Source organism: Lissotriton vulgaris, chromosome 7 (genome assembly GCF_964263255.1).
Source record: "Lissotriton vulgaris chromosome 7, aLisVul1.2, whole genome shotgun sequence".
NCBI classification, from domain to species: domain Eukaryota; kingdom Metazoa; phylum Chordata; class Amphibia; order Caudata; family Salamandridae; genus Lissotriton; species Lissotriton vulgaris.
This window is the reverse complement of record NC_141695.1, coordinates 426479816-426507777: the sequence shown is the minus strand read 5'-3', so window position 1 is coordinate 426507777 and position 27962 is coordinate 426479816. Positions and strand designations below refer to the sequence as shown.

At 45.4% G+C, this 27962-nt stretch overlaps 1 protein-coding gene across 4 annotated transcripts in view; it reads left to right on the top strand.

Annotated features, from left to right (window-relative positions):
• The window catches only part of LOC147701782 (C-Jun-amino-terminal kinase-interacting protein 4-like), an 861003-nt gene that overhangs the window by 381740 nt on the left and 451301 nt on the right, over positions 1–27962 (top strand). For all 4 annotated transcript variants that reach the window (XM_086930413.1, XM_086930411.1, XM_086930412.1 and 1 more), the window contains exon 12: positions 9764–9815. In XM_086930413.1, coding sequence (XP_086786539.1) covers positions 9764–9815 — 52 coding nt within the window. The remainder of the gene's footprint in view (positions 1–9763; positions 9816–27962) is intronic.

Below are 27962 nucleotides of genomic sequence, written 5' to 3'. Positions count from 1 at the left end.
CTCCAGGGGGTGCAACAGTAGGGAAAGCGTTGGATAGCGTAGGGGTAAAAATTACTATTCCCACTCCAGGGGGTGCAACAGTAGGAAAAGCGTTGGATAGCGTAGGGGTAAAAATTACTAAATGTATTTAATCATGTATAAATTAACAATTATTATTATGTTTTTTTTATTCATTAATTAAATAATTAATTAAATTGAAATTAATTTACTACATTTTCACTAAAAAATTCCTGTACACACACCTAAAATTAATTAAAAAATTAACATAATTACATAATTATTAATCAATTAACTAATTGAAATTAATTAACTATAATTTATTACACTATTTATATTCATTTAAAACATTAATTAATCTATTATTTCAATATATTTAAATTACTTCCCACCCTACTCCTCTATAAACCCACAACCCGCTACGGAACTATTAATACTAAATTCAACATAAAATACATTATTAACTAATAAAATACTACTAAAAATACTACTTTATCTACAAATACTCATTAAAAACACTATATTACTTATAATTATGTAAAAAACGATATTATTGTAAACTATGTTTTTGTAAACGATATTTATTACAACTATATTAATGTTAACGATATTACTTACCTGTCTGTCGATATTCTGGTCAGACTATATTTTTGTCATCGATATTTCTTCCTGTAGATATTTTTGCAGCGATATTTATGTAAGTCGATATTTTTGCGACGATATTCCCGTTCTGTACCATGCTTTAGAATCGTCATTTAGCGTCTGCACCTATCTAAACGCCACAAGATTTTTCAGAGCGCATCAAGGCAGCGTAGATAAGAAAGTCCACATTCGACTGCTCGTTTCCCGTGAGCATACAAGGACGGCCACCTTAGCGAGTAGCAGTAAGTAGGGTTGGGGCTACCCCTTGTGGGGTTTTGTGACTTTTTACTTGTTTTTGAGCCGGTTAGCATACACTAACCTAGCCATTACTTACGCGGTTTCCCTTATCTTTGCTAATTAGACTTGAGCACCGCTTGGTTACCCTGACCTTCAATTTACGGAAGATTGGCCAGTGCCCGAGCCTTTGCCAATTTATTTTATTTGTGCATTGTTTCTGTACCCCTCCCTTTCAGTCATTTAAGAAACCCACTATAAAATCTGTGTACTCTTCTTCACAGTTCCAGTACGGTCAAGTTTACCCCTACCCCTATCACGATCTAGTTCAAGGTAAAATGCATCATTACGCTCTCCTACCTTTTTAAATCGTCCCCAATCGTTTTTAGCTTCCTTAATGTTAGTCCTCCCTCACTTTGTTTTCAGATATTCGTCACTGATTGTGCAGTGAATTAAATTGGTGTATGCTTAAAAGGGACACGCTGCATGTCCCGTTTTTGGAGTAAGTATTTAATACGGACCTGTTTATTCAATAATAAATATATTTAAATGAGCGACTGTTGCGCTCTAACAAAATCCTATATGTATCCTTTAGGTGTTTTGTCGCACTCTACACATAGGAGCAACCTGGCCCTCTATCTTCATTTGAGTCCTCACTGAAGACTTATGGTAAATACATAGGGACACTTCATGGTTCTTTTGCTAAACAATGCGAATGGTTCAACCATACCGATTTCTCTTTTATATTCTCACATTAGGTGCCCTTCCCCCACCTTTGTCCTGATGAAGACCCCGTTGTAAGGTGCCAACCAACCTACGTCGAAATTCTGGGGTCGAAACGTCAACATTTCCTTTGTTTTGCTTGATGCTAGCCCTTGAAGCAACAGAGACTATTTATTGTATTTCATTAATTGGTTTAGCTGTGTACGAATTGTATGAAAATTCATACATCATTGGCTTGATTTTGAAAGTCTGATCTGGTTCCTAAAATTGATTTACGATTTCACCCTTATGTCCCTGTTTCTCTTATGATCTCATATTCTCACTCCAATTCACTTACCCATCCCCCTTACTTCTCTGTCCTGCTGGGCACTGTTTGTATATATTATAGTATGATTGTATGTCTATATGCCAAGTTAATTTTGTGTGGCAATGTGATTAAATAACATTTGCTTTTGAGAAAGTCCTTGTTGCGGAATATTATTTTGTGTTTATGATTCTAACTTGTCTTAAGTTTAGTCAGTCTGTAAATACTGGGGCCACTTTTATGGTACTAGTGGTATGTCAACAAGCAGGGAGGAATAGGGTCATACCATCTCTGCAGAGAGGCGTTGCGGCTCTGGTCCTGGGCTCGGGACCATTGGATTTGCCTGATGGCTAATCACCTGGCCGAGATGTTGAACGTTCGTGCGGACATTCTCAGTTGGCAGTTCTCCGCCGACCATGAGTGGAAGCTTTATCGGGAGGTAGTTCAACACATCTTTCAGACGTGGGGTACTCCTCGGGTTTACCTGTTTGCCATTCTCGAGAAAGCATTTCAGTTGAGTTGGAGTTCACAACTCCTTTAAGCGTTTCTTCCCATACCCTTGATTTCTCTGGTTCTGAGGAAGATTTGCCAAGGCCGGGCCCAAGTTATATTGATCGCCCCGGATTGGCCGAGAAGGGTGTGGTACACAGATCTTCACTTCTCGTCGCACTCTCCGCTCCGTCTCCCTCTCAGGGCAGACCTCCTCTCTCAGATGGAGGGGCAAGTTCTACACCCCCACCTTCAGAGCCTGCACCTTCATTCCTGGAGATTGAACGGGGCAACTTTAATTCTTTTTCTCTCCCATCGGACGTGGTGGATGTGATATTATCGGCCAGGCGACACTCCACCAAGTCTATTTATTCGTACAGGTTGTCTAAATTTGTTAGTTGGTGCGGAGAGAAATCTATTGATCCCTTCAAAGGTCATCTATCTGATTTTCTTTGTTTTTCTCTTGATTTGGCCCAGCAGGGTTTTGCTGTGGCCACTGTAAAAGGGTATTTGTTGGCTTTGTCGGCATTTTTGTGTTTACCTGATCAGCCTTCTTTATTTAAGTCTCCTATAGTCTTAAGATGTATTAAGGGGCTGACAAACATGTTTCCTCCCACTCCTTTTATTATGCCCCAGTGGGATTTGAATCTGGTGTTAGCTTTCTTAATGGTTTCCACATTCGAACCTATGCATAGTTGTCCTTTAAGGCTTTTAACTTTTTAAACAGTCTTCCTGGTAGCTATCACTTCGGCCAGGAGGGTGAGTGACCTCCAGGCTTTGAATTCAAAGCCGCCTTTTCTGACCATATTTGCTGAAAGGATGGTGCTCAGGACCAGGGCTGCTTTTCTGCCTAAGGTGGTGACTCTCTTCCACCTAGGTCAATCCATTACCCTTCCTACTTTCTATCCTACCCCCTCACCCATCCAAAGAGGAGGAGAGCATCAAAGAGGAGGAGAGCATCCATCGTTAGATCCAAAGAGGGTGATTAGCTTCTATTTGGACAGGACAAAGGACTTCCACCAGGATGATCAGCTCTTTTTGGATATGCTGGTCGAATGAAGGGCAAGGCAGTGCACAAGCACACTTTGACAAGATGGATTATCTTGTGCATTAAGTTATGCTACTCCCTGGCGGGTAAGGAGCCTCCTGGGGGCATTAGGGCTCAATCTACCAGGTCTAAGTCGTCTAAGAGGTTGAAGACTGTTCTTTTCCAGAAGGCCTGGGGAAGGATATAAATTTCTTGTTAGTGTCTTCTTTTGGTTTCCTGCGATGCTTACTGGACAAGCGCTTAGAGACCCCTGGGTTATATAGCGCTATACAAATCGAAATAAATAAATAAATAAAATACTTCTGCGTATTCTATAGGTGTTCCTCTTTTGGACATCTGTAAGGCCACAACTTGGGCCTCCCTCCACCCTTTCGCGAAGCATTACTGCTTAGATTCCGAAGGGAGGAGAGATGGCCATTTTGTGCGCTCTGTTTTGCAGAACTTTTTAGTTTAGAAGGGTGGACACCCTCCTCCAGGAGAGGTACTGCTGTGAGATTCTATATATATGGTGAGGAACACACAGGAATATGTATCCATCAGAAGAACAAGTTACTTACCTTCGGTAACACTTTTTCTGGTGGATACAGTATGTGCGTGTGGATTCCTCACAGACCCAACCACCTCCCCGTTGTCCACCTTTTTATACCATAAAAGCTGAGGTTTTAGTTTGAAGTATTATGTGTACTCGACTTTGTTTTCTCTGATTATTTACTATTGTCTTGTTGAAATGCAAGCTTTCTTCTTTCCTTATACACTGAGTGTATTTGTGTAAATTCTGTATACTGTGTATATGTTGTCTCTGTCAGTCCGCCCGTTTTCCTCTGTGGCACTGAAAAAATGGGTGGAACTGACGTCATCACACCGACGTGGTCTTCTTATGGCTCCAGTGACGTCATGCGGAGCCGCGTGCGAAGCCATGACGCTGTGGCGACCTCGTCAGAACATAGAGCTACGAAAAATGTATGGAATGCTGGCACAGAGGGGATATTCATAAGGTGAGGAATCCACAGGCAGATACTGTATCCACCAGAAAAAGCGTTACTGAAGGTAAGTAACTTGTTCTTCACTTCCAAAAGGCGGACATGCCCTTACTAGCTAAGTCTAATGTCTGTTGCACTTTGAGGGATAAGAAGCCTAGAGAAAGGCATGAAGAAAAGCATATGGGTGGAGGCAGGTACAACTGCACGCAATAGAGATATCCTTACCAGACATTTGCAAGCAAAAAGCTGGAGATTATTTCATAAATGTGTCCAGCACTGTTCTATTGATTAAGATTCCAATTAGCGTGCTCTAATGGTCATGCTTCTCTGCATAACTTTTTTTCCTGGGTGAGAGGTTAACCTTGTGCCTTTGCTCTGACCCGGTGCTGGGATCAGAATGCACAAACTAGCTTTCTACTGTTTGCTACGCTTTATGTATGTCAGAGTCAAGCTCATAAAAGAGGTGGAAAGCTACTTTCTGTTGTGGCTATTTTATCTGAGTCTATAAACAGCCTCTTGCTTCCCAGTTTTCCAAAGTAGTGTTGGAAAATTCAAAAGTATATTGATCCATCCCTTCGACCTCCTCTAAAAACAAATGACCTCAGTGACTCTGCACTCCATGATCGGCTGGAGTCTGGTGGAATACATAAACTGACAGGCTTTTTGATTATAGCTTATTGGAGTCTACATTTTCCCTTTTGTTTTTATATTTTTCAAAAAAGTAAAAACAATGGCTTTGTCAGGCAAATGTAAGTTAATTATTGTTACTTTTAAGCAAAATGTTATTTTAAAAAGTGTTCCAGGATTGTGCATTCATGGGGAGGAACTACTGCATCTAGAGAAAAAAATCATGACCGAGAACTTTTCCTTCAACATCATGAGTCCTGAATATAGGCCATTCCTTGACAAGAGCCTTGCTCTCTGGTCTATAATTAATGTATAGTCTTTTGCTTCTAGGTGCTTTGTCCTCTCCTTCATTATGAGGCATGCATTGTTACGATTCAGAATATTTTAGTAAAATTCTAGGGTGCATTTCTGAAATCAACTTTCACATTGGAGTATTGTTATGTAATCATTAAGGTAGATTATAAATTATACATTCTATCAAGCCCTGACTCTCTCAGATCCAGAAACCTTTGCTTGTGCTAAATGTGGCAATCCGCTTTATTGTTACAAGGCATGTTGGCCTATTTTACGGTCAGGTTTTGATGAGATGGCACATATGTTCAAATATGTTTGCTTCCAGTGTAGGAGAGGAAGATGTAGCATGTGAGTACTAGTTTTCTAATTAATTTCAGAAGCCATACCTACGTTGAAAATGCCATTTCACCCAAGTATCTTGAAATTGCTTTATCAAGTAACCTTGTAGTGACTACCAAAGATTTAATCAATTGTCTTTGATATTGCCCATCTTTTCTGTATATATAGTTGCCCACTCCATTCTAACTGATTTCTGCACATGATTTAAGACTATGAAGGCTTTACTTGAAGACTTGAGCTCTTCCACTGATGGTGGCTTAAAGACCTCTACGAATTGCACCTATAAAAACCCTACTGCAAAGTACTCCCAACTAGTTTTGAAAAATGTAATCTGGAGTGTAGGCATACGATCACTGGGTTACTCACTAGTGTTCTGTAAAAGGAGAGAGCCGTACAGAGAAGAGGAGAACATTGGCTAGCATATTCGGAGTTCTGTGTAAATCTACCAGATTGACCATTTCCTCCTGAGGCTCAGCCGGGAGTTGCTGTGTGTATAACTGTGATTATTTTTTTTAAAAACTTGGAAATTGTTGCTCTTTTAAATATTTCACCCCTTTACCTGGTACACGATTGAAGTGTGCAGGCTCCTGTCCTTTAGCCAAAACGAGCGCTGCTAAGGGTGGAAATCGCCGCTTTTCCTAATTGCTATCCTCCTCGGTAGGAGTAGGACACGCCCACTACGAGGCCACGACCCCTCCTCAACTCCTGTCCATAAAGATGTGCTTATTCAGGAAGCGCAGCGGACGAGCGCAGCGGGCGCGACGATTGCGCGCCAAAGGCGCGCCTAAGGCAAGCCCTTCTGCGCCTGTCCGCAACCGGCCAGGACCAGGGGCTACCACCCCTGCCCAAACTAATAGTAATGTTCCTAATACAAGCATTACAACCTACTCAAGTCATGAGTTGAGGGAGATCAAATACAAGGCACCAACTAACACCCATGCCTGTGCTCGCGTGGGTCCAATAGAGACGTTTGGCCCAATCAGCTGCTACAACTGTAGATGGGAGAGCATTCCTAAACAAAGTCATGTGACAATGAACACCCCCACAACCCCCCTTATTTGCATATATTTGAATGTTAGATCTCTGCCCAAACACTCTACATACATCTGTGATTTTTTACACGAACATAAACCCGACCTGGCTTTTTTAACCGAAACATGGCTGGATGATCACAATACTCCAGATATAGTCACAGCCCTCCCCCCAGAATATAAGATTCTGAACGTGAATAGAATGAGGAAAAAGGGAGGAGGCGTCGCTCTTTTATTTAGAGATTTTCGCACTTGTAAGCATGAGACCGACATACAAGTGGAAAATTGTGAAACTATGGCATTCTCCGTGTCCTTAAACACTAATGTGTTATTTGGAGGAGTACTAATCTACAATCCTCCTGGCTGCACACTAAATTTCAGTACACAACTACTGGAGCAAATTATGCCAGTCTGCTTGAAGAACAAAAATATCCTCCTCCTTGGAGATTTTAACATACATTTTGATAAATGCAATAATCCCCTAACAAAACAATTAGTGGAGGATATGGAAATCCTGCAGATATCCCAAAGAGTTAACCAACCTACACACACGGCAGGTCATATATTGGACTTGGTATTTTCTAACATGGAATCGATTGACATCGACTCTGTAACACCTCTGCTATGGACAGATCGCTATATGATCACTTTCCGTATCAATCTACCTACTATACACACGAGAACATTGGGTCTAAGTGTAGCAAGCACGAGGAGCTGGAAAAACTTCTCAACAGACAAATTCAAACAACATTTTTCACACCCGAGTTTAGCAGCTACTGATATTTATGAAGAAATAGACTTACTTCACACAAATATTAAGACTGCACTTGAGTTCTGTTCCACCCTCCGAGTTCATCACAAACCCAAAACTACAAAATCGGAAAGGTGGTACGGACCAGAATTGAAACTTTTAAAGAGAAAATGTACATCTCTGGAACATAAATGGAGAATAGGCAAGTCAGACGAGACCAGAAACATTTATAAACAAGCACTCGTACTCTACAATAAAGCAATCAAGAAGGCAAAAAAGGAGTATTTTACAAGTAGAATCATTGAGAATAAAAATTCCTCAAAGGAACTTTTTTAAATTGTTGAGGAATTATGCAACCCAACAAATCTTTCAGTAAAACTTACTCCATCACAAGAGAACTGCAATAAACTAAATGATTTTTTCTGTGAGAAAATTGATACCATTTATGCCTCTTTTCCTTTTGTAGGCCAGAAACCATCGAGCGCAGTGTACCAACCACAACTCAAGTTATCTGTTCAAGTTTTGGCCCTTTTTCAGAAGCCGAGGTAGGCAGAGTCATGCTCGAAGTTAAGTCAGGATCCCCACTAGATCCATGTCCGCACCACATTTTTTCTCAGCTAACCCCTGTAATTTGCCCTGCCGTAACAAAAGCACTTAATCTTTCCTTATGCTCTGCTAAATTTCCAAGATCTTGGAAGCAGGCCCTAGTCACCCCACTAGTAAAAAAGGCAGGATTAGATGTAAACAACCCTGCCAACTATCGACCAATATCCCAGTTACCTTATCTCTCAAAAGTGCTGGAGAAACTGGTCAATAGACGGCTATCCACCTATTTGTAAGCCAATGAACTGTTGGATGTCTCTCAGACAGGTTTCAGGGCGAACAACAGTACTGAAACAACACTTTTGGCGGTGACGGATATTATCAGGGCCCAGGTGGATCATGGTAAGACAGTCGTCCTGATACTCTTGGATTTATCGGCGGCTTTTGATACCGTACCACACGACCAACTACTGAAAGCCCTGGAAGGGAAAGGTATTCGAGACAAGGCATTGGGATGGCTACAATCCTTTTTGACGGACGGAACACAATCAGTGTGACTGGGTGATTTTATTTCTCCCCCGCGAAACATTAAATATGGGGTTCCTCAGGGGGCTTCATTAAGCCCAACCTTGTTTAATGTATTTGTTTCCTCATTGGCAGCCATTGGAAGAAAGTGGGGTGTTGAAATGTGCTCTTATGCTGACGACACCCAGCTGATGGTCACTATTGACGAGAAAGATGATCCTAAAACTCGACTACTAAATTGCCTGACTGAACTGGCCAATTGGATGCAAGAGCACTGTCTGAGATTAAATGCAGACAAGTCAGAAATCCTCCTGTTTGGCAAAAATCCCCAGCTCTGGGACAACAGCTGGTGGCCAAGTAACCTGGGCTTGCCCCCAACTCCCACCATAAAAGCGAAAAACTTGAGTGTGGTATTGGACAGTGCTCTGTCCATGAAATCACATGTCTCCACTGTCTGTGGCAGAGGCTTTGCATTATTGAAAATGCTCAGACGAGTCTTCTCCTGGATTCCGACTGAGTGTAGGAAGACCCTGGTCCAGTCGCTGCTGATGAGCAGACTGGACTACGGCAACTCTCTGTTTGTTGGAATGGCAGACTATCTCTTCTCCAAACTGCAGATAGTGCAAAATGCCGCGGCAAAGGCTGTTTGCAATAAGAAGAGATATGATTCGGCAAAAAGTTGCATGCGAGAGCTACATTGGCTCCCAATGCGACAAAGAGCCAACTTCAAACTACTGTGTACCACACACAAGGTACTTTACAATACAGGCCCTACCATTCTACACAATAAAGTCAAATTCCATAGACCATCAAGGAACCTTCGTTCCAGAACTTTAGGAAGAGCAAACATTACCCGCGTGAAGACTGTCAGGATGGGAGAGCGGGCTTTCTCTCATCTAGCTGCAACCAAATGGAATGAACTACCTCCCAGTCTCAGACTGACAGACTGTCTCTTATCATTTAGGAAACAATTAAAGACACTACTCTTCCCTAAACTAGAGTAATCGGTAATCAATGCGGTTATCGTACCTCTCAGCACCAAACCTCAGCGCCGTGATATCCTACCCAGGATGATTGTTAGCGCTTTATAAATAAATTAAATACAAATACAAATAATGCTGATGATTAAAAAAATTCCCATGACCATGTTTACAAAATTCATTGCTGTCAGGTGTTAGCCATTTTAATATTTTGCCCATCAAACACATAATGGTTTCTGTTTATTTTTACTTTTAGAAAGAGTGAAGAATTGGAGGAGGTCAAGAAACTGAACCGGGAAGAGACAGAGGTACTTAAAGGAATTATTGATGCTTTTGCTTCTTCCAATTGAAAAAGCAGTGTGTGATTTTTGGCATGGATATTAGTAGTATCTAATTAAGTACCTGTGATTAATTGTCTAAAAATACCACTCTACATAATGGGACTAAACAAGTTGTCCGCTCTTACGAAGCCTTCAAACTGCTAGTAGTAGCCTTTAGAAAAAATATTTGTAATATTTAGATTGGACAGAAGGACCAATGTTTTTAAGGTAGATATTGAAAGTTGGTGTAACTCACCTTAGGATTTTGGAGCATGATTAATCTGCAAATTAATGTACGAGGCATGTGTGCTGTAGATACACATGCTTTGCATACTCCTGCCATCTAGTGTTGGGTCCGGATGTATGCAATTTGTTTTTCTTCATAGAAGTCTTTACTAGCCACAATGTAAGGTGACTCCTCATTGCAGTGATCGTGCGCATGGGCATCATCTCATTGTTAGATTGTTTTTTTTCTGCCCTTGAGTTCAGACGTGTATTGCTGCGCTCCAGTTTGAAACTGTTCTTCGGGTTCCCCTCGATGTTCAATCCTCTCCACCTTCGACTGTATTGTTTCATATAACAACAGACAAATGGGTAATTGGAATTATCCAACATGGATCTGAAAGAGACACGTTAGTGATAGATTCCTTACCTTAGAAAATCCCCAGGGGTCAGACTGAATCCGGAAATTTTTGCGTAGCAGTACCCTTGCGCGTCGTAATGCATCGTCTGCGGCTCTGCTTCCGTCGTCGGCGCCGTGATGACGTCGTCGGAGTACTTAGACGCCGCCTCCGCGTGCTGACGTCAGTTCTTCTTTTTTCCGCGCCAGCAAGCGCAGATATGGAAAAGCAGTACTTCTAGTCACTTTTTGACTAACTTTTTGGATCATTTTGAGCGTCTTTTCGAAGTCGAACGACTTCGATCGGTGCCATAGGGTTGCCTGGATTTAAGCACTGCGAGGATTACGACCGCAGGATGTCGGTCACAGGTCCTCACCGTCGGTGTCTACTCTGTCTCGGCGTCGACCACGACGACAAGACCTGCCCCGACTGCCGGGCCCTGTCTTCGAAAGCCAGGTGGGAGCGGTCCCGCAGGCGACTCGAACTCCGGCAGTCAGCCCCGCGCCGCGAGAGGTCCCGGTCCCACGGGAGGTCGAGGGAGAGGTCGCGGGGTCGGAGCCACCACAGCTCCGAGAGTCGGCATCACTCCTCCGGGTCGAAGTCGTCGTCAGGTAAGAAACACAAGAAGTCGAAGAGGCGTCATCGCTCTTCTGACTCACCACCACCCCCCTCCCCCACCCCCCGACGCTCTCGCGGCGCGGCCAGGGGTTCGGGTGGCACCGCCCACGCGGCTCCGTCGGAGTCGTGGGCGCCGCGTCCAGCGTCACACCCTCCGGTCACTGGGCGAGACGCGACGCCGGAGGAGATCGAGCGCTTCCTCATGGCCATGAGGTCCCTAATAATAATAATAACAGGGAAGCTTATAAAGCGCCTGGTTACGCGCCCCGGCGTGTCCCCGCGCTATGGTGAGATGGCTACAACAGGATCTAAAAAGTAGGGGAGACGGACCCTCTCTCCTCCTTGGCGCCTTAGGGCCCAGCGGACCAGTCTGGGGCCCCTAGTGGGTCGGGGGCTTCGGCCCGACGCCGTCAAGTGCTTCGGCCCCGACGCCGCCAGCGCCGCCGGCGCCTTCGGGCCTGGCGCCGCAAGGTCCCAAGGTCCGTCAGGTGTCACCTCTGGCGCCGTCCTCGGCGGCGCCATCCCCGATGCCTCCTTCGCTCTAGTTCCTGCGTCGGAACCGCGCCGCTGGGCACCGCTTTCGACGCCTCTTGGGGAGTTTAGCTTCTATGAATGGGCCTCATCGTTTGACGACCCTGACTATCAGGGGATGGATGACGAGGAGTATTGGGAGGGGTCTGAGGACCCTCTGACCCGAGAGTGCCAGTCTCAAGAGGACTGGACAGGTGGACTTGGGGATGCCATTGGTCTGGACACATCGCCAGACACTGGCTTTGTCTCACCTCCTACCGTGGCTACGGAGGAGGGGGCAACCTACAGTGTGGTGTTGATGAGGGCAGCCAAGGCCTTGAGCTCCCCGTCGCAGCTGTGAGGACTAACCTCCTCACTGAGGTCCTTAAACCGCAGTCATGCTCGGCCGAGCCTCTGCTGCCGTTTAATGAGGCCTTGTCCGACGTTCTTTTGGACACTTGGTCCAGGCCCGCCACAGGTTCGCCCGTAGATAGGAACGTTGCCAGACGCCACTGCCCGGCCCCAGGCGACCCAGGTTTCCTGTCAACCCACCCCACACCCGAGAGCCTGGTCATCCAGGCATCCAATTCCCAGTCCTCATTCCCGTCGGCTCCGCCGGACAGGGAATCCAAGAGGTACGAGCAGTACGGTAAAAAGATCTTCTCCTCCCTTAGTCTGGGACTGCGGTCTTCCAACACTGCATGCCTCTTGGGCCGCTACACCCACTTTCTGTGGGATATGGTTGCGGAAGTGCTGCCAGAGTGTCCGTTGGAGGTGCGGGCCAAACTCGGCCAAGCCCTTGTGGAGGGCCGGGATGCAGCCAAATATTCTGTCCGGTGTGGGCTGGATACCACCGACTCACTAGGTAGAGCGATGGCAACGACGGTGGCGATTAGACGCCACGCCTGGTTGAGGTCCGCCAACTTTTCGGCCGATGTACAAAACACACTGATGGACATGCCGTTTGATGGCCGTCGCCTTTTTGGCGACAAGGCAGACCATGCGCTTGAGCGCTTTAAGGACTCCAGGGCTACGGCTAAGTCCTTGGGCCTCTCGGCCCCGCGCCAGCAAACGGGTGCCTTTCGCGCCTTTCATGGCCAAGGAAGGGGCGCCCCCACACATGCTGCCAGCCACACACCGCAGACTAACATCCAGCGCGGTGGCGGCCGTGGAAATCGCTGTGGAGGCGGTCGGGGACAACGGCGAGGCCAGTCCACACCCTCCCCCGCAGCATCCGCCTCAAAACCCTCCTAGTCTGTGCTTTTCCACCCACGTGACGCCAGTGGGGGGAAGGGTTCGCCATCACCACTCTCACTGGCGCAATGTCACTTCGGACATGTGGTGCTGCACATCGTCTGAAGGGGCTGCTTCCTCCCCTTCGAGACGACCCCTCAAGCCATGCCACCGCAACACCACCGCGTAACGGGGGATCATTTGCGGCTTCTGCAGGAGGATGTTTCGGCCCTCTTGGCCAAGGGGGCCGTCATGCGCGTTCCTGGGCCAGAAGTAGTACGTGGTTGCTACTCCCACTACTTTCTGGTACCCAAGAAGTGCAAAGGGGGCCTATGCCCTATCTTGGACCTACGGAACGTCAACGGCTTCCTCCGGAAGGAGAAGTTCAAGATGCTGACTCTGGCTCAGGTCTTAGCTGCCCTGGACCCAGGAGACTGGATGGTAGCGTTGGACTTGCAGGATGCTTATTTCCACATCCCCGTCCTGCCGGCCCACCGGCGTTACCTGCGGTTCACGGTAGGCCACGAGCACTTTCAGTTTACCGTGCTCCCCTTCGGCCTTACCAGCACCCCACGGGTGTTCACGAAGATGATGACGGTGGTCGCAGCTCTTTTGTGCAGGTTAGGGGTTTCAGTCTTTCCCTACCTCGACGACTGGTTGTTGAAGGCGGGCTTGCCCCAGACAGTCGTCAGCCACCTCCAGACGACGGCAGACCTCTTGCACCAGCTGGGGTTCTCCATCAATGTGCTGAAGTCACACCTGTGCCCCTCTCAGAAGCTCCTTTTCATCGGAGCGGTTCTCGACTCGGCGCAGTTTCGGGTTTACCCACCCGAACAGCGGGTTCGGGATATACAGGCTCTGATTCCAATCTTTCAGCCTTTATCTCGAGTTTCGGTCAGGTTGACGCTGCGGCTTCTGGGGCTGATGGCTTCCTGCATCCTTCTGGTGCATCACGGCCGTTGGCGGATGCGGGCTCTGCATTGGGACCTGAATTTTCAGTGGGCCCAGCATCAGGGCAACCTGTCTGACCATGTCCTAATCTCGGAGGGCACTGCGAGACAGCTGCAGTGGTGGCTCACGGACCGCGATTGGGTCAGCAGCAGATCCCTCTCCCTTCCCCAACCAGAGCACGTAGTTGTGATGGACGCGTCCCTCCAGGGCTGGGGAGGCCACATGGAAGAGGCGGAGATCAGAGGCCTCTGGTCTCCGGCGGAGTCCCAGCTCCATATCAACCTTTTTGGAGCTGTGGGTGATTCGTCTAGCACTGAAGGCATTCCTCCCCTCTGTCCGAGGGAGTGTAGTGCATGTGTTCACGGACAACACCACCGCCATGTGGTACTGCAACAAACAGGGCGGGGTGGGGTCATGGACCCTCTGCCAGGAGGCTCTGCGCCTTTGGCAGTGGCTGGAACATCAGTGTGTGACTCTGGTGGTTCAACACCTGGCAGGTTCTCGAACGCCAGGGCGGACGAACTCAGCCGCCGGTGCATGATGGATCACGAATGGCGTCTGAAATCGGACGTGCCGCAAGGCCTCTTTCAGCAATGGGAGAGCCTTGGTTAGATCTATTCGCCACCGAAGAGAACGCGCAATGTCATCAGTTCTGCGCGTTGGAATTTTCAAGGCGGCACTCGCTCGGATACGCTTTTAGTCGCGAGTGGAGTTGCGGTCTGTTGTACGCCTTTCCGCCTGTACCACTTCTGCCCAGAGTGCTGAAGATTAAGCGCGACTGGGCGCAGGTCATCCTTGTGGCTACGGACTGGGCACGAAGGTACTGGTATCCCGAGCTACTCAGTATGTCAGTCGATCCCCCGGTTCGTCTGCCTCTTCAGGAGGACCTTCTGTCGCAGCAGCAGGGGACGGTCCTCCACCCGAATCTGTCCAGTCTCCACCTCCATGCTTGGAGATTGAGCGGCGACAGTTGAGGCCATTTGACTTGCCTCCTGAAGTCTGTAACATCATTCTGGCAGCCAGGTGGCCCTCCACAAAGTCGGTATACCCCTGCAGGTGGAACAGATTTGTGGCATGGTGCACAGCAAAGGCTGTGGATCCTCTCTCTGCCCCTCTTTCTGAGGTTCTTCTCTTTCATCTTTCTCTTGCCCAGCAGGGCTCTGCTCTGGGCACTATCAAGGGCTACCTTTCTGCTCTTTCAGCCTTTTTGAGGCTGCCTGATCCACCTTCTTTGTTCAAGTCCCCTATTGTTAATCGATTCCTGAAAGGCATCACAGATACGTTCCCTCCTGTTCCCTTTGTGATGCCTCAGTGGGACTTGAACTTGGTTCTTACTTTTCTGATGTGCGCTCCCTTCGAGCCACTTCACAACTGTCCTCTCCGCCTTCTTACTTTGAAGACTGCCTTCCTGGTAGCCATCACCTCTGCCAGGAGAGTGAGTGAGCTCCAGGCTCTATCCTGTAAACCTCCTTTCGTTTCGGTCCATCCGGACAAGGTTGTGTTGCGGACAAGACCCACTTTCCTGCCCAAGGTTGTCACAGCCTTCCACATCGGGCAATCCATCACCTTGCCCACCTTCTTTCCGCCTCCGCATCCCTCGAGAGAGGAAGAGGCTCCACCGTCTGGACCCAAAACGTGTGCTCTCTTACTATCTAGATCGCACACGCCAGTTTCGGGTGGATGACCAACTCTTTGTTGGTTACGTGGGCACCAAGAAGGGAAAGACGGTACACAAGCGGACCATCTCGCAGTGGATCATCTTCGGTATCCAGGCGTGCCACTCCTTGGCTAAGAAGGAAACCCTGTTGGACTGAGGGCTCATTCCACTCGGGCCACGGCGACTACCACTGCCCTGGGCCAAGGAGTGCCCTTGCAGGACATTTGCCAGGCTGCTACGTGGGCCTCGCTGCACACGTTTGCAAGACATTATTGCCTGGACAGCCAAGTCCACAGGGATGGCTTCATTTGCCGTTCCGTCCTCCAGGACTTTCTGGTGTGATAATTGATTCGCAGACCCACCACCGGGGTTGGTAGTGCTGGGGTATCTATTCTAAGGTAAGGAATCTATCACAAACGTGTCTCTTTCAGATGCACAAGTTACTACTTGTGTAACGATGTATCTGTAAGAGACATTAGTTAGTGATAGATTCCTTACTGACCCACCCATTCTCCCCGTTCTGCAAACCGATATCTAGGGTTAAGGTCATCCCCTTTCAGGGCCCTAGTTTCAAGGCACCGGTGTTGGTTCTTAGCATAGCTCTGCGTTTCTGGCGTGGAAAAGCAGTGTCTAAGAACTGACGTCAGCACGCGGAGGCGGCGTCTAAGTACTCCAACGTCATCACGGCGCCCACGACACCGACGACGGACGGGGAGCCACAGAGGACGCCTACCGACGCGCAAGGGTACTGCTACACAAAAATTTCCGGATCCAGTCTGATGCCTGGGGATATTCTAAGGTAAGAAATCTATCACTAACTAATGTGTCTTATCGTTACACGAGTAGTAACTTGTGCTCATTGCGTGGAGCTTACTAGCAATCCCCCATACATTCCACCTCAATCTCCTAAATTGTCTCCAGAAAACTTACATTGCTAGATTAAGAGGTCCAATCTCTCTTACTAAAAGGAGCAATAGAGCTGGGTCTAATACAGTACCAGGGCTCAGGGGTTTACTCTGTATTTTTTCATTCCCAAAAAGGACGGTTCCTTAAGTCCTATTCTGGATCTCAGAGAATTAAACCATTATATACTGTCAGAACACTTTCACATTGTGACGCTTCAACAGCTACTACCACTTTTACAAAGAGCAGATTTTATGTCTACTCTAGATTTAAAAGATGCCTATTTTCAATTTTCAATTCATCCGACTCATCACAAATACCCCAGATTTGCGATAGCAGGCAAGCATTACCAGTTCAAGGTTCTTAACTTCGGAGTGACTACAGCACCCAGATTTTTTACTAAATGTCTGGCAGTAGTTGCAGCTCATCTCAGAAGACCCCATATTCACGTCTCCCCCTCCGGACGAATGGCATATCAAAGCCAGCACTTATCAGAACTGTGTATAGCACACACAGATCACAATAGGCCTAATCCTTCAGCTGGGCTTCACTATCAATGCACAAAAATCTCACCTGGATCCGTCACAGATGCAGTCTTACCTAGGAGCCAGTCTAGACAGTCAAAGCTCTAGCCTCTCCCATTGTAGCCCGGATTCGCAATATTCAGCCTATGATTCTATAGTTTCCACCCAGAGTGTTCCTGCAATTGCTGGGAATGGTGAGGTCTTGCATCTCAACTGTACCCTATGCAAGGCTTCACATGCGTCCCCTACAAGAGTGCTTAGCACGTCAGTGGAATCAGTCGCAGGGTCAATTAACCGATCTAGTGTTGGTACACAGCCATGCCCATTGCTCTCTGCAGTGGTTGAACCCACAAAACGTATCAAAAGGACGGCCTTTCATCGACCCTGTTCCACAAATCGTGATCACAGTAGACTCATCTCTAACAGGTTGGGGGGTTCATCTCCTAGATTACACAATACAAGGCCTGTGGAGCAACAAGCACAAAAACCTCCACATCAACAATCTGGAGCCTTTAGTAGTTTTTCTAGCACTCAAGCTTTTCAAACTCACCTCATAGGCAAAACTATCCTAATCCGAACAGACAACATGACAGCAATGCATAATGTACAGAAGCAGGGCGGGACACACTCTCTCCCAACTGTCAACGCTTTCTCAAGCCATTTGGACTTGGACAATCCATCACAAGATTTATCTTCTGGGAGAACACCTTCCAGGAGTAAAGAATCAAATTGCCGACCTCAGCAGAAGGAGACAACAAATACACGAGTCGGAACTTCATCCCCAAGTTGTCCTTCCCTACTTTCAACAATGGGGATTTCCACAGATAGACTTGTTCCCATAGCCGAAAACGCAAAATGCCCAAGCTTCGGCTCCAGGTTCCCACACCCTCTCTCAAAGTGCAAAGCCCTATGGATGAACTGGTCAGGGATATTTCCCTATGCTTTTCTGCCTGTCCCTCTCATTCCCTGAGTGGTTCAGAGACTCAGGCAAACATCCCTCACACTCATTCTAGTAGCTCCCACATGGGCATGTCAACCATGGTACACCGACCTGTTGGAGCTGTCACTAGTTCCACATCAAAAGCGGCACTTCACCTCCAGTCTCCTCACACAGACCCATGGAGAAATCAGACATCCAAATCCCAAAGAACTGAACTTAGCGATCTGGCTCCTGAAGTCATAGAGTTTGGAATTTTCCACCAGACTGTATGAATATTCTAAAGTAAATAAGAAGGCTTACAACCATAGCTTGCTATGCAGCAAAATGGAAAAGATTTGTTAAATACTGCACAAACAACAAAATCAATCCTTTAGATAATTCTATACAAAACATTATCTGTTGCCTGTTACATTTACAGCAAACTGGACTAGCTTACACATCTATTCGCTTGCACCTTGCAGTGGCGGTACCTGCGTACTTCTAGAATAAGCAACATCTGTCATTATTCAGAGTACATATAATCAATCCCTTCATGGAGGGATTGAAAAGAGTAATACCACCAAGGATTCCTCCTGCCCCAGTATGGAATCCCAACATTGTTCTCACAAGTCTCATGGTCCACCTTTTAAATCATTGCACAAGTGCCCTTTGCAATTTCTCCCATGGAAGGTTGCTTTCCTCATTGCCATCACATCACTGAGGAGAGTTGGTGAGCTACAGGCATTAACCTTAGAAGAACCCTTCTTTCAGCTACACAAAGACAGTATAGTTATACACGCCAACCCTAAATTCCTTCCCAAAGTAGTTTCTGCTTTTCATATAAACCAATCAGTTTGAGTTACCAGTCTTTTTTCCTCAACCTGATTCTGTAGCAGAACACGCTCTTCACGCGCTTGACGTTGAAAGAGCTTTATGTACTACATAGATAGGACAAAAGATATTCTAAAAACAAAACAACTGTTTGTTGTATTTTCTCCACCTCATGCTATGCTAAAGCTAAAAGAACTTTAACCATACCCCTAAAGTGCTTTCTACTTGCAAAATAGGGGCTTCTGTGGCCATTTGTAGGTAACATTCTTCTAGCTGACTTATGTAAGGTAGCTACATGGTCTACACCACACACATTTACCAAACACTATTGTGTAGATGTGTTGGCACATCAACAGACTAATGTAGGCCAAGCAGTACTTAAAATACTGTTCCAAACAACTGCAGCATCTACAGGTTAGCCACCGCTTTGGGAGTATACTGCTTTGTAGTTTAAGCAAAGCATGTGTATCCACAGCACACATGCCTCGAACGGATAATGGTACTTACCCAGTAAGTATCTGTTCTTCGCATGTAGAGCTGTAGATTGACATGCGCCCTCCCTGGTACCTACAGTTGTTGTAGTTCTTCATTATATATTTATACGCATGGACATCTCTATACTACACTTACTCCATTCTCACCCTCTTGCGAGAAAACAATCTAACAATGGAGTTGATGCATATGCCAATATCACCAAAAGGAGAAGCCACCTGACGCCGTGACTAAGAAAGACTTCTTCGAAGACAAATAACTTTTAAATTTCCTGGCCAACACTAGATGGCAGGAGTATTCAAAGCATGTGACTCTACAGCTCTACATGCCAAGACCTGATGATTACTGGGTAAGTAACATTATCCTTCTACTTCGATTTCTTTACCCACTGCAAAATAGTTGAGCTGTAAATAGGAATTCACTATAGGCTAGACAGCAGGAGTATTAGATAAGATTCCTCGTGGTATCTAATGAAAAAACCATTCATTATATCCATAAATAACTTCAACGTCCCTTTCGAAAGAGGTAGGTTTATTCTTTCCTAATCTTAGTATCTCAGTGGACCAGCACTTCTTTTTGGGGAAAGAGATTGGTTCCGATAAAGATTAGTGAGACATCGAAATTAATAAGCATCAAGAAGAAAGCCCATTTTGTTGCAGGTGCCAAGTCATGCACATAGACACAATGCCCTTTATGAAATATGCATTTAGATGTCCAGTAAAGAGGCTTGGAGCGGATTACGTTAAACTGCCTTTTTGTAGTGTTTGTACTATCCATATTATTCTCTATAAGATAAAGCTGCCTTTCAACAGTGACATAATCCCCATTGCCAGTTTCAGGGAAGTATGGGTCAGACGGCGCAGATTTATGAGGCACCTTATCGCCCTCTGCCTAGTACTGACTCCCTTATTTTGAACCTGCTACCCCCCCTGTCCAAGCTATAGGTAATGTTAAAGATAAGTCACACACAGGATGGAAAAGTTTGCTATGCAGCATCTGCTCCCTGCCCAAGCACTCCACTGAGGTTTGGGATTTTCTATCCTCTATACTGCCTGACCTGGGATTTCTTACTGAAACCTGGCTAAAACCCCACTCTGCTCCCTCTATTTCACTGGCAGATACCTGAAGGCTACAAACTCATTAGGATGGACAGGCCACCTAAAGTAGGGGAAGGAATTGCTATTGTGTATAAAGATAGCATCAATGTGGCCCCTCTGGACGAGTGCTGTAATGCTCAGATGGAAGTACTTGTCTTCCGTATAGACTTCTCTATCCAAATTAGTTGGGAGGGAACTTTAGTGTATTATCCCCCAGGACCTTCGGACGATTTCTCATTACTACTCATGAAATTAATAGCCCCCCAAGTAATCGCTGGCAGTCATTTTTTGCTATTAGATGATTTTAATATTCACAGCGAAAGCACCGTCCACGCTGATTCACAGGGTCTTTCGGCTGACTTAGCACCCATAGCTTATCTAAGCTCAATGCTGGCCCCACATATATAGCTGGCCACACACTGGACATTCTTTTTTTCCAATTCTCCTAAGGTCTATTGTGAGTCCCCCTTCCAACGTACCTGGTCCGACCATGCCCTAATTGATTTCTCTATTCAGGGACCAAGGGAGCTGAAGAGACCAAATCCGGCCACCCATCATAGTCTTAGACAATGGCAGAAAGTCACCCCAGAGAGCTTTCAAGCCTCCGTCCTAAGACCACGGATTACCGCATCAGATAATATAGTAGAAGTCCTGGCAAAATATAATTCCGCACTCTCTAAGACGATTGATTATCTCGCTCCACTGAAACGTCTCCCTAACCACTCCAAACGGCCGCAGGCTACCTGATTCTGACCTCAGCTGCATGCACAAAAATAACTTTGCAGGAAATATGAGAGGTGCTGGCGCACGACCCACGATAAGAATGATAAAACTTAGTTTCTGACCACTCTGTCTAGATATCATAATAATATAAAAGATGCGCGTAAAACCTTTATCGCCTCCCAACTAGATATGGCTGGCAATGCCCCTAAAACCCTACATTGCATCCTTCAGTCTTTTACCAATCCCAAGGCTTGTGAAAACTCGGAAGCATTCACGCAAACACTATGCAATGATATCGCTCAATGTTTCCCACTGAAAATTGAGCGAATATATGAACAAATTGGTGTGTCAGATAGCCAGGACCTGCCCCCTTTAGCCGCGGATTTACTTGTACCGGCTGTTTCTCAGCTGTTGGAAAGCTTTCCCCCACTCACCTCAGCAGATGTCACCACTCTGATCCACAGAATTCAATCCGGGTCTCCCCATGACATCATCCCAGCCAAAGTCTTCACTTCTCTGGCCACCCAACTCTCCCCCTAAATTGAACATCTCCTCAACCTTTCACTAAGAGATGGTCATGTTCAGACAGAATGTAAAGCAGCGCAGGTTATGCCCATTCGCAAAAACACCAAGGCCCCTTTGACAGAACTGTCCAATCTCCGGCCCATATTGTTGCTCCCCTTTCTGAGTAAACTTCGGGAGAGACATATTAACAAAGCAAAACCAAAGGGGATGATGGACGGAGTGTTGAACATTGCAAGCACTCACCCCCAGTCAACTGGTCTGGGTTTAATCCATCCTCATTCTTTGGCTCACTCTGCCACCCCAGTTCAGACATGGCCAATATGCAAATTAGTCTGACCCCGTGCCTCATGGGACTAGTCCAGCCCAAACAGCCAAGCCATGTCTCCCCTGGACTGGAAACAAGCATCCTGGGATCGGGTTCTGGCTAATCAGCCATCATCAGCCAGGCTAGCTTGAATCCAGTGACAAAGTGAGAAAGGGACCCACTTCTGGTCATACCTTGCCAACTTAGAGCGACCAAAGCAAAACCAAAGGGGATGATGGACGGTGTGTTGAACATGCAAGCACTCCACCCCAGTCAACTGATCTGGGTTTAATCCATCATCATTCTTTAGCTCACTCTGCCAATTCAGTTCAGACATGGCCATATGCAAATCAGTCTGACCCTGTGCCTCATGGGAACAGTCCAGCCCAAACTGCCAAGCCATGTCTCCCCTGGACCGGAAACAAGCATTCTGGGACTGGTTTCTGGCTAATCAGCCAGGCTAGCTTGAATCCAGTGGCAAAGTGAGCAAGGGACCCACGTCTGGGCATTAACATTCATCTCTCAAACCATGTCGAACCTACTGGTTGTCTTGATCCTTCCCAGTCTACTTTAGGCCCAAGTACAGCACCGAATCAGCCCTGCTACCGATAACATCAGGATGACCTTAGACAAGAGCCATTCTACGATTTTGGTGCTGTTGGACCTATCTGCCCGTTCGACACGGTCTCACACCAAATATTACTCAGAAGACTGCAGGGGATTGGTTAAAGAAACTCGGCCTTTCAATGGATGTCGAGTTTATCTGGTCGCTCTGACTGTCAATCTTGGCCCTGATCGCTTGGCATCTATGGAACTGTCCAAGGGAGTGCCACAGGGCTCATGCTTGAGCCCCACACTCTTTAATATCTACATTTCTCCCTTGGCCAACCTCCTGAGGAGCCATGGGTTTACTCCAATATCATATGCCGACAATACTCCACTGCTTTTGCCAAATTTACACCATCGGTACAGTTGGCCTTCTCTTCGGGAATGAGAGCTATCTCCCATTGGATGAAGAGTAATCTCCTCCAACGTAACGTTGGAAAAACGAAGATTCTGCCCTTCAGGGAGGCCCCTCTATATTGTGGTCTCCCGAGTTGTGGCGCTTGATTTTGGCATCCCTCCCGACATTAAATCCACTGTGAAGAATCTAGGCATTCACCTGGACCAAGCACTCACCTTGAAAGAGCATATTGCTCAGACAGCTGGCGTCTGTTTCCACACTCTGGGCCTTCACTGTCGAGTATTTCCTCTTCTTTCTGATTCTACCAGAAAGACTTTGATTCAGGCACTAATATTAAGCCGGTTGGACTACTGTAATGGTCTGCTGATCTCTGCTAGTGAGACCTCGATCAGCAGATTAAAGGTGGTCCAGAACATGGCAGCACGGCTAGTCCTTAATGTGCTCCCTAGGACTGCCTCCCGCCCTCTTTTTTCTCAGCGTCATTGGCTTCCGATACGCCAAAGGGTAAAATTCTCAATCTGCTGTACCATTCATAAGGCGCTTTTCAATCTTGGCCCTCCTATCTGGCGGAAAATTCATACCCTACTGTCCTTCTAGGTCTCTTCACTCGTGTTCTAAACATCTGTTAGAAGTACCCTGAATTAGGAGGGCAAGACTAGGGGAAAAGGCCCTCTCCTACATTTATTATTTATTTATTTATTTATTTATTTAGCTTATATAGCGCAACAGCTACCCAACAAAGGGTTTCCCGGTGCTATGATTCAGTTGTAAATGACAGGACCAGCAATTTAGATGTTGAATAGCCAAGTTTTTAAGGCTTTCCTGAATTTCATGTAGCTCAACTCAGAGCGCAGAGCATGTGGCATAGTATTCCACAGTGAGGGTCCAAGGAAGGCGAAGGATTTACCACCCATGCGTGATAGTTTTATTCTAGGGATAACAAAATTGTTGGCTGTTGTAGATCATCGGTCCGCGCTACTGGAATGAGCTCCCCCTGCATTTACGTCAGTACTTTAATCACTTGCAATTTAGGAAGCTGCCTAAGACTATTCTTTTCCCCTGTTGATTCAGGCTGCAGTTACATTCTCTCTGTGTTCCTCGTCCGAAGCGCAGAGATACTCCTTCGGCAGTCGATTCTGGCGCTATATAAATAAATAAATAAAATTCAGCAAATCACTATCAAAGAAAACCTACTCCGAACTGGAAAGGAGACATGTTCTCAAGAGAGAATAAGCAAATGTCTACCTTTACGCAACGGTATTGTGAAGTGGGAGAAAGAGAACAGCCACAAAGGTGCTGCAATTACCCCTTTGCGGCAACTTACTGAGTTAATTTAAAGCAGCCAATGTCACTTGCAGTTCATCACCAGGGGATTCTCTCCAATTGATAAAAGGTCTTGACATGTGCGAGAACCTTGAACACCTTTACAAAATATATTTTATAGAAAAAAACATTAGTCACATTTTTTTGTATAACCAAACATTCAATTCAAAATAAAAGTATATTTTTCTGAAAACACCCCTGCAAAATACTTTATACTAAAACTCAAATACACGAAATTGTGACCTTTATGCTTTACTAAGCAATGCTGTGAAAATTGGTCCCTACCACTTTAAGAACCCCAGGGATCTGCACTATTCCATTATGCCCAACATGGAGACTTGTTGGCAGTTATGATTTTTCCAACCTAAGCTGAATATCCCAAACCACTTTGAAAGGCTATTTCTGTCTGGGAACACCAGTTTTTAGTTTTCTTTTTTTATTACTCTGAGGTGAGAAGGGGAATTTACCCCCTCTATTCCCCTCATACTTATGCAACTTTAAGTAGTTATGTGTACACTTCTTGCATTTACTGGCATTCCAATTCCTAGCCGAGGGGCTCAATGTCAAGAGGCTCTTCCGAATATTGGTCAATATTGAAATTCTTTATATTGAGGTATTCTCATACCTCAATGTCTAGAGGTTCTGAATGGATATTCTGGGCCTTTGTCAAAGCATTTGTCCACTTCAAAAGATGTATCTCATGAATGCAGGGCAATTGTCCACTCATGAGCTATGGAGAAGAATGCTGCCTACTCGAACATACTGAGAGAGATGATGTGGTTGATATTGAATCTGATGAAGAAGAAACTGTGGCTCAGCCTCCTGCTTAAGCTACATTCATGTAAATTGCTCAACATTGGCACCTAAGGTTCTTATCCTTAAGACAGTTGTTTATCTTTCTACTACTGGACATTTTCCACTGCAGCAGCCTAATCAAACATAGGCTCCATCTAAGACTGAAAATCTCAAGATACTTCTGGTGGAACACTAGGTGTAGTACACACTCGAGACTGAGATGGGTCTCCTTCAAGGTCACTGACAAGAAGTGTAATGATTTGGACTCTAATGGGCTGCTCTCATCATAGAAACCTCCGACACTGCCTGAGTGACTTGCCTAGTCCAAGAAGTATCCAATGGCACAGTCATGTTTTGCACCATTTTGATGCAAATTTTAGTACCATCTCCTTTACAGATTGATGTGGGCTTTCACCAGTGTAATTTGAATTCGCTCAGTGAATGTTTGTGCCCATTGTTGACCTTGTTTATTTTCACAAACTATCTAATTGAGCCGCAGGGAAGCTGAGTATTGAAAGTACAACTGCTGAGGGAATCAATTCAAACAAAGCCTCCAGCTTACCCAATAGTTCTTTGGTTCACAGACTTTTTAGTCCCAATAATAGACAGGTTTGTTAAACCTTTCTCATAGTTTAAAAAAAAAAAGACTAGTCCTGTATAACTGGTCCAAAATTCCTTACTGAAGATCCTTTATCATACTTTTTGGAGAGAGTAGGACATCTTATGCTTTAGGATAGAAGGTGTTTCAGACTTGTGTTGGGATTGTCAGGCCTTCAAGGTCTTACACCTTAATCAGTCAGTAAAATAATAGTTAAGGAAGGCATATACAATCTTCTGACTGTCTTGTTCATCTGACAAACCATGCAGACGGCTTATCCATTAGATTCTCTTTATGGATAAGTCTAATATCTCCTCATGAAAAAAAGAAAATGTTTCGCTAGCATTTAATAGATCCTTTAGGTTGCTGAAAATTTTTGAGTGTCAAGCTGATGAAGCAAATCAAGAAAATTGAAAAATGTGAAGCTGAAATCCTAAGGTCAGTAGGGTTAGAATAGAGAAAAGTTCAATTTCAGGCCAAAAAACAACATTTTTATACTCTATTCTGGAAGAGGTGGCTCTAGGAGTAGAAGCGGCAGCAAACTCAGTCTGCTCAACGTCAGAAGTCTTTGTGAGGTAAAAGGAAGGAAAATCTCCTATTTTGCTCCCTGCTGGGCTTGAGCATATCCAGCTATCTCCTGGCATGGTAAAAGGTTACAAAGAGTTTGTGGCTGCTAAATATTGTGCATATTGAGTAAGAAATCTGTTTTTTTTTCTTTTCCACAAATTCCACATACGGGAAAGAAACCATCTGTGCTGGTTCAGCTGGTTCAAGGAACAAGATGCATGTTGAAGACAAATGTTATAGAACCAGTTCTAAAATATCAGTGGAACATAGGAGTGTGCTCCATCTGCTTTCTGATTAGAAACACTAAATCCAAAATAAGGTTAAGAAGGCAAAATTCTGAATATTTGTGCTTCAACAAATTATCCTACTTCTCCAACAAGGGATCTGAAAAATTGTCTTGGATCTGCAGGCTGCTTTTTCATGTAGCCGGTCTACACCAAACATTGGAATTGTTACGCTTCTAAGTGGGCACGAGTGCTACCATTACATAGTAATGCCTTTTGGACTCAAATCTGTTCCATGGCCATTCTCAAAAGGCACGGCAGTGGTACTGACTTTTCTACATAGAAAGGGAGTCCTAATTATCTGGAAGATTGGATGATCAAGGCAGAGAAAAGTCAGAGTTTTGTGCTTGATCTCCAAGTTATAGTTGATCAGCTTCAAGATCTAGGTTTTCACATCTGCTTCAAGAAGACAGCACTCACACCTACTGAATTGACCCAATATTTGGAAGTGGCTCAAGACACAAGGTTAGGTAGAGTGCCGGCTTCGCTGGAGAGGGTTGGTTCTTTACATCTGAAATGCTTTCAACTTCATTTAATACAATCTTCTTTAGTCAGACAGTTTTCCCTCTTGAACTTTTTGGCCTCTTGTAGTTATCTGTACAAGTAAGACTACTATAACTCCGGTACTGGAGTGTCTCACCGATCAGTGGTGCTAGAAGTTCGGAAATTGGGACGACAGGATACAAGTTTTTGAGAGCCTTGCAATCCCTCAAGTAGAGGTGTCTGTGAACCATTTTATTGACAGATTGTTTAGTCTGCTGTTTTCTTCACAGACCTTGCTGACCATTGCCTCGCTAAGTGTGAGGTGCTCATATGGGAGGTATCTTTATCTGCAACTGAGGAATTTCATCAGGTTAACAAGTGGGAGTTGGGAGCGGTGCATCTGGTACTGCAGTCATTCCTTTCAGTGATCAAGCTAGAGTTCTTTCTCAGTAAGCCCAGGGCATCTGGAATTGGTTGTTTGTGAGGGACATTCGTCTTACAGCAATTGCATCTTTCAGGCATACAGAACCCCAAATCAGAGAAATTAAGTCCCATTTGTTAGAACCACATGGATGTCATCTTTTGGGCCGGGGAATGCCGGAGATTGTTCTCTTTGCACTAGAAGAAAACCCAAAATGCCATGATTACTACTCTGTTTCTGGAATCTTACTCTTTAAGAAATGCTCTCTCCATAGAACTTCTCTAAGCTGTCCGTCAATCCTTCTTTCCCCAAGTTCAGACAGAGCAATGCCAATATTTTGATTGCACAAGATGGGCCATGTCAGTGTTGGTACCCAGAGCTTCTTAAGTTGTCTCTGCTTCACCACAAGAGACCAGATCTGCTGCCAAAGATGTCAGACAGGATTCCACATCTCTGCCTTCAGTGACTGAACTGCACTACTTGGTGCCTGCAATCTTGCAGTGTCATCACTTAAAGCTACCCAACAATTGCTTGGCCATCTTGAGACATGCAGAGCACTCTTCCCTAAAGTCTTTATACACAGAGGTTCTGCTTACCCCGCTAAATCTGGTGTACGGTTTTCCTAAAATACTTCACTGACATTTTTCATCACTATCACAATATTTAAGGAGTAAGTAAGTAAGTAATATTTATTGTTTAGTTAGTTAAAACCATAACAATTTCGAAGGTAGCAAAAAGCGAATAAGAACAATATTGTAACAAAAGGTTAAAAGAAATACTTAAACATGCTTTC